Source organism: Thermobia domestica, chromosome 4 (assembly GCF_964235325.1).
Source record: "Thermobia domestica chromosome 4, izTheDome1.hap1.1, whole genome shotgun sequence".
In the NCBI taxonomy this organism is placed as follows: domain Eukaryota; kingdom Metazoa; phylum Arthropoda; class Insecta; order Zygentoma; family Lepismatidae; genus Thermobia; species Thermobia domestica.
The window spans coordinates 275,900,604-275,916,001 of record NC_137457.1 but is presented as its reverse complement, the minus strand read 5'-3'; the positions used below and the strand labels follow the sequence as shown (position 1 = coordinate 275,916,001).

The following is a 15,398-nucleotide window of genomic DNA, read 5'->3' as shown; positions in this document are numbered from 1 at the left end:
AACCAAAAACTAATGAACCGATTGATTTGTTCCTCTTGTTTTATGGCTAAACAAGAGCTATCATTTAGAAGTCATAACAAACAGGAAGATTCTGTCAATTAGGAAAATTATATTGAAGTAATTCAGTTACTTTCTAAGTACGACACTAAATGGACTTGCAGGGGCGCCTGAAGAAAATTTTCTAGGGAGGGGCCCATCTCCATGGTTGCGTCAGGTATTTCTGGTATTTAACATACATGGTTTGCTATATTACGTATACATTTTCGTGAGCTAGAGGAAGGTCCGGGACCCACCCTGCCCTCTCGTTCGGGCGCCCATGTTGACTTGTCATCTTCACAGCATGGGAGTGTTTAAAGGAACATCAAACAGAATTCAGAATTATATTATTTAATGTATTGGTGAGTAATTCTGGATAAAATTAAGTCAGAAATAATCAATGCACTTCTTACAGCAATAATGTTGGACAAAACTACGGACAATGCAAAGATCTCTCAACATTCAATCGGTACGTGAAAGACGGCAATTCATGAAAGATTTATTTGTTTTTCAGATGTTACTAGTGATTGCACTGCGACTGCTCTAAGTGAGCATGCTTTCCAAATTCTCTCTCATTTTAATTGTAAGCAAAAGCTTGTAGCACTAGGCTTGGATGGAGGTGCCACATTTTCTGGACATTTGAACGGTTTACAATTTTTTGTAAAAAGGTGTTTAAGTGCACTCACCATACACTGCTATCATCACAGACTCAATCTCGTTGTTCCACAGTCTGTTAGTCACATCAAGGAATGTAAAATATTTTTTAGAATAAGTGGCATTCCAAATTTCTTTTCATATTCATTGAAACTCTGTAACCCGCTTGCTGAATCAGAAGTAACTAAGCGATTTCCAACGGTTGCCACTATAAGATGGAATTACAATTCCAAAATTGTGAATGCAGTAAATGAAAATCAAATAGAACTCTTACGGTGTTCTGAGAACATTGTAGAAAATTCAGATAATTGCGACACCGAAGCTTTCATGACTACAAAAAAGAAAAAAAAGAAAAAATGTGTGAGTTATCATTGAAGGATTTCGATTTTGCATTTCTACTAAAAGTTTGCAGTAATTTTTTTTCGCGCACGGATATACTATTCAACATTCTTTATAAAGTAAAACCTTGGATGTGAAATATTGCATCCAAAAAGTACAAAAGATGGTATCTCAACTTAGAAATGCAAGAAACGATTTTGAAGACTTATAGAAAAGTAGAATTGGATGACAACGGGAACCTTCTAATAAAAGACGTAAAGTAGATGACTCAACAGATTCAGAAATTAAATATGTGCGTCTCTTCAATGACATTATTGATACTGTGATTTCAAGATCTCAGTGAGTTACAATTTCTTGAGCTGTTAGATTTAAAGAATTTTCAGTGCTTCAAATCTCGATTTCCTAATTGTTTGTTTTTGACCCTTAAATCAAGTTACTGGAGTTTTTTGTAAAATTTTAACAATTTGCGGAGTGAATTAATATAGGTTTACAGACACTTAGATTTTTCAAATAAAACTGTGACTGAAATTATCCATTTCTTGAAAGAAAGAGGCTTGGTAGAAGAAGCGTTTACAGAAACATATAAATTGTGTAATTTGGTGTCAACAATACTACTTAGGACCTCCACTCTACAGCACACATTCTCTTGGAATCTAGTCCCCTGTGAGAAGTCACGGCACGCCACTGTTTATATCAGTGTTTATTTCAAAAGAATGGCTTATGTAATAGTTAAAATTAAGTGTGGACATAGCCTGTAGACATCATATCAGTTGATGATACAATATACTGTTACTTCTCTTACCACGCAAATTTCCAGATATAACGCTTGTGATTTTATGTTGTATAATTTCATGAGTACTGATGTGCTATTATGTCTTATTCAATATCTACTTATAAAATTGAACTTTCAAATTCAATAGTATGCAGGTGTGTCCGACCTTAGGAATACCTGTTTAATTTTGTGTGTCTGTCAATACAAGAAAGACAAATTGAGTGTTTTCTTCATTTGTTCGGGACAATTGTTTGTAATCAACGCTTTGTTACTTGTTTTTGGATTATGTTTTACGTAGACATTTAGAATTAAACATAGTTCGTTGTAACTCCTCCGACAATTGTTTCCATGGCAAATGCATGAATTGTTCTTATAAATCTTGACATTGGTTATGAAACATACTTTTATTACTAGGTGCATTAATCTGTTCACTAGCATATATGTAGATTTCATTTCAAATGTGACATTATTATTCCCGATGATTTAAAACACCTGATTTTTATGTATTTGAATCCTTTGAAGTAGTCTACACCATCCTTCACCATTTTCCATAACTTCTATAGTCATTTCATCTGTAATGAGGAAGTTACTCACACCGCTTGTGGGCGCTATCCCGATGAATGAAGCTCAGTCACGTAGGCTATCTTATTTTTAGGGAAAAAAATATTTCTAATAAGTTATCCTTCTTTAATTCAAATCTCTAAATTACGTAGATTACAATAATTTTTGTGATCACTGATATTACATCTATTTACGGACTGTTTTTTCAAGTTGGTCTTATAAGAGCTCAACGGGTATCAAATTGCTGACTGTGGTGACTATTCCATTTTTTGGTGGCTTAAAAGTCATCTTTCTATTGCAGATAATTACTACATAACTTGGAAGCATTATTGGGATACTAATCCTGTTATAACCTAATATAGTCTGGAGGAAATCAATCGAAACTAAAAATTTCAGTATGTCTAATGTTTCTCAGTGGCTTTTACCTAATTTGTGGGTGCTGAATCTGAATCTGCCGGGTGTAAAAATGTACACCTTGAGCGTTTTGAGTAATTCAAGATGGCGGCTGTAAAATTGATAGGAATATTTTTGTATATTTTATCAAGATGGGTATCAAATTATATGTTTTTTGAGTTGCAGATTCCAATAATAATGTCAAAAATGTTATGAAATTGATACAAATCGAGATATTCAATATGGCACCCAATATGGCGGCCATAAAATTGGCAAGAATATTTTTGGAGTATTGAATCGGCATGGGTATCGAATTATATGTTTTTTGGGTTGCAGATTTCAATAGTTACTTCAAAAACCTTATAAAATTGATATAAATCAATATATTCAATATGGAATATTCAGATTCGCGACCCTCGAACTAGGTACATACTTAGAGCAATATCTGATACACTGAAATTTTGGATTGGGTGTTGATGCTTTCTCCGTCACCGCAACTCACCTTGTTTGCGCTCCAGAACATTTTTTCCACATTTTGGGCTTCTCTATATTTATTTACAAAACCATTCCTTTCTGTGTGCAAAAGAAAACAAACAACACAAGCTTAGGTTTGAAGATTTTCTTATATTTTTTTCCTGGACGTTTTCTTAATCAAGAATTATGTTGCTGGCCACATTAATGCGAAATATGTACATTTATAATACAAAATGCCGATGTTTCTATGTTACTCCGCAACAAAATAATAAATATCACAGATCAGTCACTTGTCAGTCTTCGTCAGAAGAAGTATCCATGTTTTCGTCTTCTAGATTCCTAGTATTTTGACGTGTGAAGATATTCTGGCATCGTTTAGAGGCTTCACAATTGCAGAAGTCAGTGCAGCTATTATGATTTGCTACACAGCCACAACGTTCTTTACACATGTTTTCAGAACAGCCGCAACTCACCATCATCAAGATGTCTTTCGGTACCATCACAGTTCCTGGTGGTACAGTAACTGGTTCCAATGTTTTGTTCAACTCATCACGATACCACCCAAAATTTGTCGGATCCATGTCTGGTGGGTCTGGTTTTCTGCTTGTTTCCAAATACAAGCCTGGAAATGAGCTCTTTTTACATTTGCAGAGAATGCCTCCGTAGCTGGTGGCAAGCTCTTCAATTTCGGGATATGTACGGCAGACTTCTTTGACAATTTCTTCAGCCAGACATCTCTTCTGACATCAGACATTGTAGGGCCAGTTATCCTACTACCATAGCAAGAAGTTATAAACTCAGTTGCCTCCTGAATCACATCTTCAAGTAGTGATGTCTTATTTCCAAGCTTTTGAAGCTCCTTCCCACTTTGTAGTACTTTCATTGCCTTCTGCTTTCCAATGCCATAAAGAGTAGGAACTGTATCGCAGCCAGAAAGAGAATGAAATGCTAGTAAGTTTGAAACAATATCACGGTATTTGGACACAGACAATCCAATGTTAATAACTCCTCTATGACTTTGAGTTGCCCCCATAAAAATGTTACAAGTAAGTTTTTGTGTGTGGTAGTGGTGCATCAGGAGGATAAAAATATCCGTGTCATCACTAATTACATTTATTGTACAATTTCTGTCCAGGTGATTCGCTACCATCACTACTTGTGTGATAATTATGACATCAGCCTCTTCATGAGTGTTTTTCATATCTGGACGTTCCTTGATACAATCAGCAGTTATTTCTGTTGTAACATCTTCTGGTCGAGTGATGAATAGGTTTCTGGTGGAATCTGATGGCAACCCTTCTGTCATTAGATACTTGCAGATCAGCTGTACTAGTTGTACCTTATTCTTTGTAATATTCAGCAAAACTTGTTGGGAGGGCAAGGACGTGTTGAAAGACAATTTATGATACCTGCTACATGTTGATCCTGTTCTGACGTTTCTTATTCCTCCTTTAGTGCTGTACTCCTTATATTAGTCAAATATCAGGTACACGTTGCATTTGTTCAATTTTTCAAGCACATATGACTGATACAATTTTATGAAGTCAAGAACAGTTCCGTTAGATGGCCACTTGATCATCCACAAAACAGCACAACCATCAAATATGATAGCATCTTCGTGCTTGTACGATCTCATAGACTTCTCTACCTGTAATATTTGTTTCAGCTTTGACTTACTTTTGCAGAACCTGGGAGTCCCATATTTATCAAACAAAGATGTGAGGACAGCGGCAAGCTCATATGAAATCACTCCTTTAGCATCAATATCTCTTGTAGATGTGAGGCAAATTGCATGCGTGTACAAGAGTTCTGTGTCAATGACACCAATACTAGCTGTTCTTTTGACGTCATCGCAGGAAATATTACGAACCGCTGTTTAGATTGGATCGTGAAAACCAGTTGGTAGTTTTTCTTCGTAAGAACACAACGCCTTCTCACCTATCTCAACAGCATTATCAACATTCACTTTCTGGGAACAAAGTTTCCCTGTCACAATATTCACAATAGTTTTTGGGTGATCATCGGTCTTCAGAGGATCTATACGGGACAGCTTTTCCTTTAACTTAATTCGGTCTGCAGTATCTCCTTTTACTCGAGATGGGATTCCTTCCTTATACTTAGTTATTTCCATATCTCGTCCAGCATCTCTCATGACATAAATTTCATTTACTAAACGACTGCATGTGTGAAGGCTGATGGATTTAGTGTAAGTCCGATTATTCCTCCTGGCCCATGGCCATAACGCATAAATATATTCTCAATGAACATGTCTGACCATATAGCATTCGAGATACCTGGTTTGTGACGCAGAACATGTTCTTCTTTCATAAATCGTTCTAGTATTTCAGTTTGAAGTATCTCTTATTTTGTTTCTGAGATATTTTCCCTAAATTCTATGAAAATGCAGCCATCTGTGAGCACATAATTAAGATTTTACGATTTATTATTACTCGTCAGTAAATATTTTTTTTTTCAAAAATAGGTTTCAGAAATGACAACATAAACTTCTTTTGCAGCCGCCATATTGGGCGCCATATTGAATATCTCGATTTGTATCAATTTCATAACATTTTTGGCTTTATTATTGGAATCTGCAACCCAAAAAACATATAATTTGATACCCATCTTGATAAAATATACAAAAATATTCCTGTCACTTTTACAGCCGCCATATTGGCCGCCATCTTGAATTACTCAAAATGCTCAAGGTGTACATTTGTACATCCGGCAGATTCAGATTCAGCACTCTCAAATGAGCTAAAAACCGCTGAAAAACATTAGACATACTGAAATTTTTGGTTTGGTCCAAAAGTAGGGTTTTTCCTCCAGACTAATACGAAAGTTACTGCCCCGAATTTGCGATCCTGATGAGACTCCATGTCTCATTTAAACTTTGTTCATTTTTATTTCATTAGAACTAAATTATCAACTTGCTAGTCTGTAAAGCATTCCTAAAATGTGACTGTAAGTTACCTGTGCCTTCTTGTAGTTATTACACGATCGGAATGAAAGCGCGTTTGTTGAAGACGACGCACAAAATTCTAGCATTGAAAGGTGAAATTTAAAATTTAAATTTGTTGGTTCAGAGTACCCTCTTCCATTGTTCACCATTCCACTCATTATTTTATATTAGTTTTTGGCCCAGGAGTAATGCTTCCTGCTTCAATGAATGGTTTGTTTAGCGCAATCTCATCCCTATGCTCATAAATCTGAAGGAACTAGTCCACCGTCCTGTTGATACAGATTCAAAATGACTCTTCCATACGTATAATTTGATACTTCCGGAGCAGTTAAAATCTATTCTGATATTCTGAAATCTGGCTTGATTTTCCAGGGAAGGCAACTTTGTGACTACCTTTCAAGAGTTCGACACACTGCTTCGCCCGATCATTAAGCCATTTTACGAAGAAACTGACTCTTTTCTCTCAAAATAACAACTTGAAATGTACTTTGATTCCCAGTTAACCGTTCCTCTTCGCATTTGCATGATCATAACATTATGAAACCTTTCCCCACGCGAATGAAATCATTATGATCAAATGTTACAGATTTGTATCCAGTTTCGCAACTATTACAATACGTTTGAATAACACATACACAACTATTTGTTGAATTAAAGAGAGAACTACTGAGAACGCTTCATACACACACAAATAGCTGTCGTCGAACTATGTATCATCAAACGAAGCTTGACGTTAGAGATTTATTCATTGTTATTTGCTCATTGCCAAGCAGCTTTCTCAATAAATTTGTGACGATGTCAACAAGACCACGTTGTTGTCAATTTTGGTATTCGTATATGAAAGACGATGTTTATTTTCAAAACTGAGCCCCAAAACACGGGTTTGTATGAACACTGTGTAATATATTTGGAAACAACTGCGAAACAAACAGTGTGCTCGCATTTTTGGCAATGATTATATATATTCATACACTGAGGGACAATCAAAATCCACTGAATAATTTTATTAGAAACAAATTAAAAAGCTTACGTGGAATTTGATTCAATCGCCTTCAAATATTGACCTTGGCTAATAATGCATTTATCCGAATGTTGAACCCATGAGTGGAAGCATTTCTGGAAGGCTTGTTTTGGAAGGGCATAGCGAAAGTGAATTTGGAGCTGCTCTACCATGGCCCCCTCAATATCAAGGATGGTGAGAAAACGTGTTCCTTTATGCTCAGTTTTAATCTTTGTTAAGAACCAGAAGCCGCATGTTGTTAAATCTGGTGAGTAAGGCGAATGTAGAAAGGCATGAACACATTATAGTCTGCCAAATACTCGTGAATCAAACTCGCAAATGGGAAAAAAATCACTCACACGTCTCATTTGCAAATTATCGGTTACAAGTTTTCCACGGATCTGTACGAGATATTAAGTTCTTGGGAAAGCTTTTGAATAGTTATTCCCCTTTCTGAACGAAGATTTTTGACACTTTTTGCATATTTTCTTCTGTTTTTGCGTTAAATGGACGTCCGAACGTTGCTCACCTTCTTCCGCCATATTTGCTCTTTTTAAAATCGGTTATACCACAGGTAAACAATCTTCAAACTGAAAGAGTTATCACCTTAAATCAATTTAAACATTTCATGAGTTTCTCTAGTACTTCTTTGCAAATTGAGACAAACATTAATGTTCACGCGTAGTTCAAAACCCACAATGCGTAGCAGACACTGTAACCACAAGCTCATTCTATTGGTTCTGGACGCTAACTGACTAGTCAGGACTTGTTCCAACTTGACACTGTCTGTTGCAACGGATCTCACTATCGGGCAAATCACATCAAATGGTTGTAGCTGCTAAAAATCATTAAAAGTGTACTTGCGGCTAAAAGAATTTATTCAACGTTGGTTTTGATCACACTGCTGTTTATTTGCGTTTGGTCGCCAACAATTACCAATTTATTACCACGCGTAGTGGCGTATTACAAGTAATTAGTTAGGGGGAGGTATCAGGTTAACCTGTTAACCCACCATCGAACTAAATTTGATCGGAATTGGGTCACGTCGTTTCATTGTCGTTTAATCGTGTTAGATCGTCAACAATTATCGTTTGATCGCCACGCATAGTGGCGTGACACATGTAATTACGTAGGGAGGTAACAGTTCCTCCATCGAACCAAATTCAATACTAATTGGGTCAGAACGTTTCATAGTCGTTTGATGTCGTTTGGTCGCCAACAATTATTGTTTGATCGCCACGCGGTGTGACGTAATACAAGTAATTACGTAGGGGGACTAACAGGTTAACCTCCTATCAATAACTTGTAATACGTCACTACGGGTGGTGATCAAACGTTCGAAGCTGAGCCGGTTCCTTATGACGTTATGAACAAAGGACCAATTTGAGAAAAGTCTTTCAATTTGCGCTGAAGATACTAGGATGTTCTGTAACTTCATAGCAACTTCCGACAACTCCTTATGTTGCCGAATAGCGAAATACCAGAATGTGCGTGGTGTTGTAATTCCCTTCTTTATAAGTTCTTCAAATTTTCCACATTTTCCCCGATATTGCTGGTAGCTAGTTATTCCTGAAGGGCCGAGGTTTTCCAACAGAAACTCCTCTACTTGTTCGTGATGCTTTTCTCAGACATTGCAGAAAGTCGTCACAAATAGAGACCACGAAGGCTTTCCATTGTTGTTGTATTGCACAATAGTTTCTCCCATGGCTTCTCTGGCATAAAACTTTTCTTGATTACAGAGGGTTTAAAACATGAAACATGATGAAATGGGTTTTGAACAGTCATGCGTGCAAACCGTATTATACAATGCTACTTTACAAAGGCAATACAAAATTCCCAGTTTATGCTTACGGATTAAGTTTTGCAAAATCCAGCTAGATTTCATACAATTTTAGGAATAATTTTTTTTAAAGCTCAGCGCGTAGAACGTTTTCTTTTAATTTGTAGACCTATTTCTAATTTTTTACGTACCGGTACTTTACGTAAATCACGCGTTTTTATGCGTAGTTTGCGCGTCACGTAGAAAACCTTTTTTACGCGTAATTACCCAACCTTGAATAAATGCATCACAAAATAAGAATTGGAACAACACTACAAAGCCGGAGATCAATCCTTACGTCGTAAGTTATCATCTATATTATTAGTATAGGCAGGATCGGTCTCGGAAAATGTTACAGAAAGAATAAAAAAGACGATAATCTTCCGTCTAAATGTTGTTTGTCTCTTACGAGTTTATTATAAATACCTATGAAATTTCTCAAGAAGTTTAGTTGATGATAACAATATAATCACTTGGGAATATTTATGTGTGTTAACATATCATATGTCGGTATATGAAGTTAAAATTTGAGTTAAACTCACCTGGAATTCTCATATTACGTCTAATTTCATTATTCTTCCTAGCCACTTCCTTCTTTCATATGTATATGAGCTTCGTAATTACTACATGGTTAGGGTACGAGTCTTGGGCGCGGGAGACCCGGTTTCTGTTCCCGGTAGGCGTTCGTGTCGCTCGGATTTCCGTTAACCTATAGACCTACGTTTCATATAGTCTCGCTGATCAAGAGATCATTAAACTCTAATCCACCGATGGATGTAAAGAAACATAGATTGATATTTACTGATAAATAGGTTTAGTGTACAGAAAGCAGGAAAATTTACCCGAAAATAGAACATGTGTGCCATTATATTCAATTTATTGTTTGGAGTATAAGCATGTTTTCCGTATATTTGACCTATTTGCTATTGAACCGCAAACAGTTCTTGAAAAAATGCCTTGTTAAAGAATTTAGGGAAAATCATGACAATATTAGGCGTAATCTTGTAGTAAAAGGAATTTTTAGATGTGTTGAAAGATTATCCTAGTAGTTTGCATATCGCGTACTTATCCATGCTCATTTTGTATTATCATAGTACAGAAACTCGAGAAGTGTAATTTTATTGTATTTCATTTTTTTGTAGTGTCCACATAGCTGTTCGCCTGGACAGTAGAATTTAAGTATGTTGCATCTGCTCTTTTACTTTTTAAATTTGTATTTCACCTCTTTATTTATATTTTTATTTTTCATTATAAATCGTGAGTAGTGGAACGAATACGAGTTCATGCTTATGCTTTGGTGGTAGGTTGTTTCTTCTGATACAATCCACTTATCGCATTTTTAGTGTAATAGAACATTTTATATTATCTAAAGGAGCATCTGAGTTTCCCTAAGTTAAGGTTGCACAAATATTGTGTACCGTTAAGTGCGTGGCGAATCAATTTTCTCCAACTGTTAATTCCGAACACCTCATTATTAGCAGCTGGTGCCAACAGAATTAACACTGGAATATTCACTATTAAGTTATTCAAGAATAAAAATTCCTTGAGAATCCAAATCTTCTTCTGATTCCGTTTTACAACAAAGAAAGTGAGGAAAAGAGGAATTCTCTTAAAACAAAGTAGGTAGTCGGAAAACTGGAATAAATTGTTCTTAAACTTCATAAAGTGCAATAAACAAACTTGTGAAGAAACTTAGAGATGCTGCCAGTAAATGATAACAAAATCAATTAAAGAAAAGTTTTCTTACGATTTCTTCATATTTCGTTAATCTCATTACAACGTATGTTATTTCCTCTCCTTTTTCTGGTGTACAGATAGTCTAAAAAATAACATTTTACGCACACAATGACGTTATTGTCCCAAATCTCAGGGTATATAGGCCATGACAGTAGGTCTGCAAATAATATTCGAATTCTTATAAACAGACGGGAAATATTGCGCCGTGAAGATAACTGAACTTTCGAAAAAACTGCATTGCATTTTATAATTTTATTTTAATAAAGGCGCAGGCCTGTGAAGAAATTTGTGTTGTTTATGAACATGATACGTTATCAAAAGCAACAGCGTAAAGATGATTCAGTCTCTTTCGGTCTAGAAATGTCGATGTCTAAGACGCCCCACGTAGTGGACGACCAATTGAATTGTAAGGAAAAAAAAAAAAAAAAAACAAGAAATGTCCATGTGTGTCCTTTAACGAGTGCTTTGACCTATCTATTGGTGACTCTTGGTACTATTTCACTGCGTACAATAACGAATGGACATAAACTTTTAAGATTACTAAGCGATCGGTCTTGTAAATCAACCCTACTCATTTCTACACGGTTTTCAATAGTAAAAAGTCGTTTTCTCAAAAATGTAGTTTTCTGACATTCCTTCTCTTTCCCTTACCCTTTAATTACAACAAAAGTTGATGATATGCAGACAAAAATCGAGCAAGACTGGTGTGTAAGCAGTATTGCCATCACCACTGACCCTTACATCCATTATCAAACACTGTTGAAACATTTGGAGAAAGCTGACTTCGAGAAGAATCTCAGCGTTTGAGTGTCACGTGATCTAAACCAAAAATATTTACTCGACGTAATTTCTGTTTGCGAATCTCAACTGAAACGTAACAAACTCGAGCCATTTTTGAAACGGTTGATCACAAGTGATGAAAAATGGATAACCTATTGCAACAATGTACGAAAAAGATAGTTGTCGAAGCGTGAAGAAACTACACAGTTTGTGGCAAAGTGGTATTGGAAGGGCATTGGCATCACGAGCTGCTGCTACCGGGTAGAACGATCGACTTGGACTTGTACTATAGCCAGTTAGTACAAGTGCACATAATAATTCAGAAGAAACGCCTGGAACGGGTCAACAGTAAGGGTCTTATGTACTACACGGACAACGCAACACCGCATACATCTTTAACGACCCGTCAGGTGCACTTTATATATCATGTGTATAACTAATTCAACTGTCGTACTTGTTGGAGGCCCAGTGGCTCAGTGGTAAAGCGTTCACCTCCGCTGCTTTCGGTCCCTGGTTCGATCCCAGCTCGCGCCGTGTGGAATTTGTAATGGACAAACATCGTGCTCTTGCGTTTTTTCTGGGTTCTCTTGTTTCCTCCCAGTTTCTTCATTCCACCATTTCATTCATTTCTCATAATCACAGTGTCCTTTATCCTCACCGGCATAATCGTGGGACGTAAAACTGAAAGATTTCAATTTTTGTCGTATGTGTTAAATGCAATTTACGTAGCTGTTAATATACTACCTCACGCTAGTATATATATAAAACTTATACTTAACTTCTCAGGTTTTAAGAAATAACCTGATAATTTCTATTTTCTTAAACAATATTGCGATGAACTAAGGAAAGAGATATGCAGTTTTGTGACATTTCTTCTTTTTCCCCTTACTCTTTAGGTTATTTATATTAGTTCTCAAAGGAGTCAAACTCTAAAATAATCTAAGATTATAAAACGTCTGATGGAATCATTTTTCATAAAATTTATGCTTTGAATGTCCCAATTAGATGAACTCAAGTAAGTTATATGAAACAGTTTGAATAATGTGTAATGTATTTATTCCAGATGAGAACAATCGCTGTAGATGTTTATCATAGAATCTTTAGTAGACATCAAGGATTGATGCAGTTTGAGATATGTATAATCATTCAGAATGAAGGCATCTACTTCATCTGCAAAGTTAATAGGTATAACGCATCGAATATTTTGGTTGCTCAGATGAAATATTTCATTATTCTTTCTTCGTCAAGTGTTGAGGGAGCTCTAAATGTGGATAGAACCGAATTTCAGGCACTCTTCGACCAATTACCTCATTCTGCTTTCCGGAGTTTATTGCCATTGAGAGACATTGATAGTTCTTGCTCTGAAAGCCATACCGTGACTCAAATGGTGAATTATAGCACACAAACATTCACTGATTGGTGTCTACTCAACAGAGAAAATGGAGAGTACAAGAATCAATGTGCACTTCTTGAGAATGATTGTTATTGCTCGAGGTTCACTTTCGTGGACTTGAGTAGTACAGGACCAAAGGTAGTGTTGTTTATTGTAAATTATTTTAATTATATCACTTTTGTTTGTGTCATTCTATACACATTAAGGCTGTGATGTTCTTAAGATAGGTAAACCTGATGACAATGCAATATTTAGAAATGAGATCCACTATATTTTTATCATTTTACTGTAAGTAACTATTAAGATTATTATAAATACCTTTATTTTTTATATATATGAAGGAAAAGATAGTTAATTATGCATTATATTAATAGAGAGAAGAGTTCTTCATAACAATTTCGATATCTTTTAGTGGCACATTTAACACTTTCGGTCCCGGTGTGTCACTTTTTTTAATCCACTCCTGTGTGGGTACTAATTAGATATCGGGATAACCTTTTGGCCCAATATGGTTGGACCATAGTTTGTCATACTAGTTTCTTTTTCTTCTGGGTGTATAATTACATTCTCAAATTTTAGTCCAAAGTCAAAAATTTGATAATTTTCGAATTTTCTCTTTTCACTGTAGCTTCCTTCTTTGTAGAGAGATCTCCTTAAGAAGTATAAGGTAGATACTTCGGATTAATACCTAATTGCTGACATAAATTAGACGGGCCCGCTCACAGTGTTTTGAGCTAGGCAAATTAACATTTCCCTAAATTTGGGCAAAAAATTCGAAATTTTCGAAATTTGTGTTTATAACTCACGTCCTAGCTCACGCCAACTTACGCCAGTTGAACATTTGTTCATACTGAACTAAAGCAGGTACAGATTGTTACAAGGAGGTAATTAATGGGTGCACGAAAAATTCATATTTAGCTTCTAACCCTTGATTTTTCTAGTTTTCCTTACTTTTCTGTTTACCGTAATATATATTTTGTAATTAGAAGGTTTGTTTCTTAAATATCGCCATGATACTTGTAGGATATATTATTGGCATACCACTGTTTATTCTAAGATAGTTTGCATTTCCCTGGTAGCAGCGTTGCGAGCTGTAGAGAATTTCTGATTTTAGGGTGAAATTTTGGAAAACAATCACATTTTTGCCTATTATTTCCCTCATGGTGGCTACACTCAAACAAACGTACCACTGTACAAAATCCTCGTCCTTAGCCTACACAACGCATCATAAAAAGTTTCAGTAGAATAATTAGGGCAAGTACAGTTGAGGTTTATAATAAACCATGTTCTGTAAATGGTAAGAAAATGGTGAATTTGTGAGGTAGAATGAGATATCTTTTTAATTTCATGCTTACTTTGTTAGATATTGCCATGAAACTTGTAGGACATATTAGCGGGGTACCATGGTTTATTTACAAATAGTTTGCATCTGGATACGGGCCTGCTGATGCTCATATAAGTCTTAGAAGCTTACATGATAACTTCATTGTGGTTGCCTACACAATAATCTAGTGCGATGATTTGTGACCCCGTAGACACAACATGAGATCTTGTTATTTGTTGATCCAACCTGTATAGAAATCGTTATATCGGCAAGGTTTTAGAACCGAGGTACTTTCCCTCCTTGAGGCTACTCCAGATGTCATATTTCAGCAAGAAAATGGCCGGCTATAGATCAGAGGAATATTCAAGTATTCTTCGAAGGAGACATGTATCACAGTTTCCCTGGCCTGCATGTATAACTAACATATTGCCCATCAAGGATGTGTGAGATATGATTGGTTGGAAGACCATAATTGTTCTCCAAGCACCACTGCTGATGCACAATGGATTTCCATAGAAATCACATGCCCAAAGATTTCACACAAACCTGTAGAGGACCCCTTTCATACTATGCCATGAGCTGTAGAGACTTCGATAGTAGCAAATGAAGGCTTCAAGCCGTATTGAACTTTTAAGAACAAATATCACGAAGAGATTTGTAATCCTAATCACTATTGCACTGTCATGAAACTACTTAATTTTATAAATTTTTATTTTAATATCACATATATCTTTCCAAGTATGGCAGTTTTCACATCCAGCAGTGTATGTAAGTTCATACGTTGAAATCATGTACCATGTTCAAGTTAAATGGGCTAGGAGTATGGAGTTTACTGCACAATATTGGTAATAAATAAACAAGACTATATTTAATTAATTATCGTATATTTTGCTAAAAAAAAATAATGCTTTTATAACATTAAATGAAAGCTACGGAAGACCACAAAACTATTTCCCATGATTGCTTCAAATAAATCTCAAGCCCCTGTTATTATTTATTATCATTCAGAGAGTACGCACAAAATTAAACAATGTTTTCGAAACTTAATCTGAAAAAAAAATATCAGTTTAAAAGTGTGCTATCTGTTATAAATGCCACTCTGAATTATATCATAGTTACTAATTATATAGTTACTAATTGCTAAATATTTGTTT

The 15,398-nt window shown here is 35.7% G+C and overlaps 1 protein-coding gene across 1 annotated transcript in view; it reads left to right on the top strand.

Moving 5' to 3' along the window:
* The window catches only part of LOC145683131 (uncharacterized), a 123,040-nt gene that overhangs the window by 89,538 nt on the left and 18,104 nt on the right, over positions 1 to 15,398 (top strand). Inside the window, exon 11 of the mRNA XM_081754495.1 lies at positions 12,591 to 13,058. Coding sequence (XP_081610621.1) covers positions 12,591 to 13,058 — 468 coding nt within the window. The remainder of the gene's footprint in view (positions 1 to 12,590; positions 13,059 to 15,398) is intronic.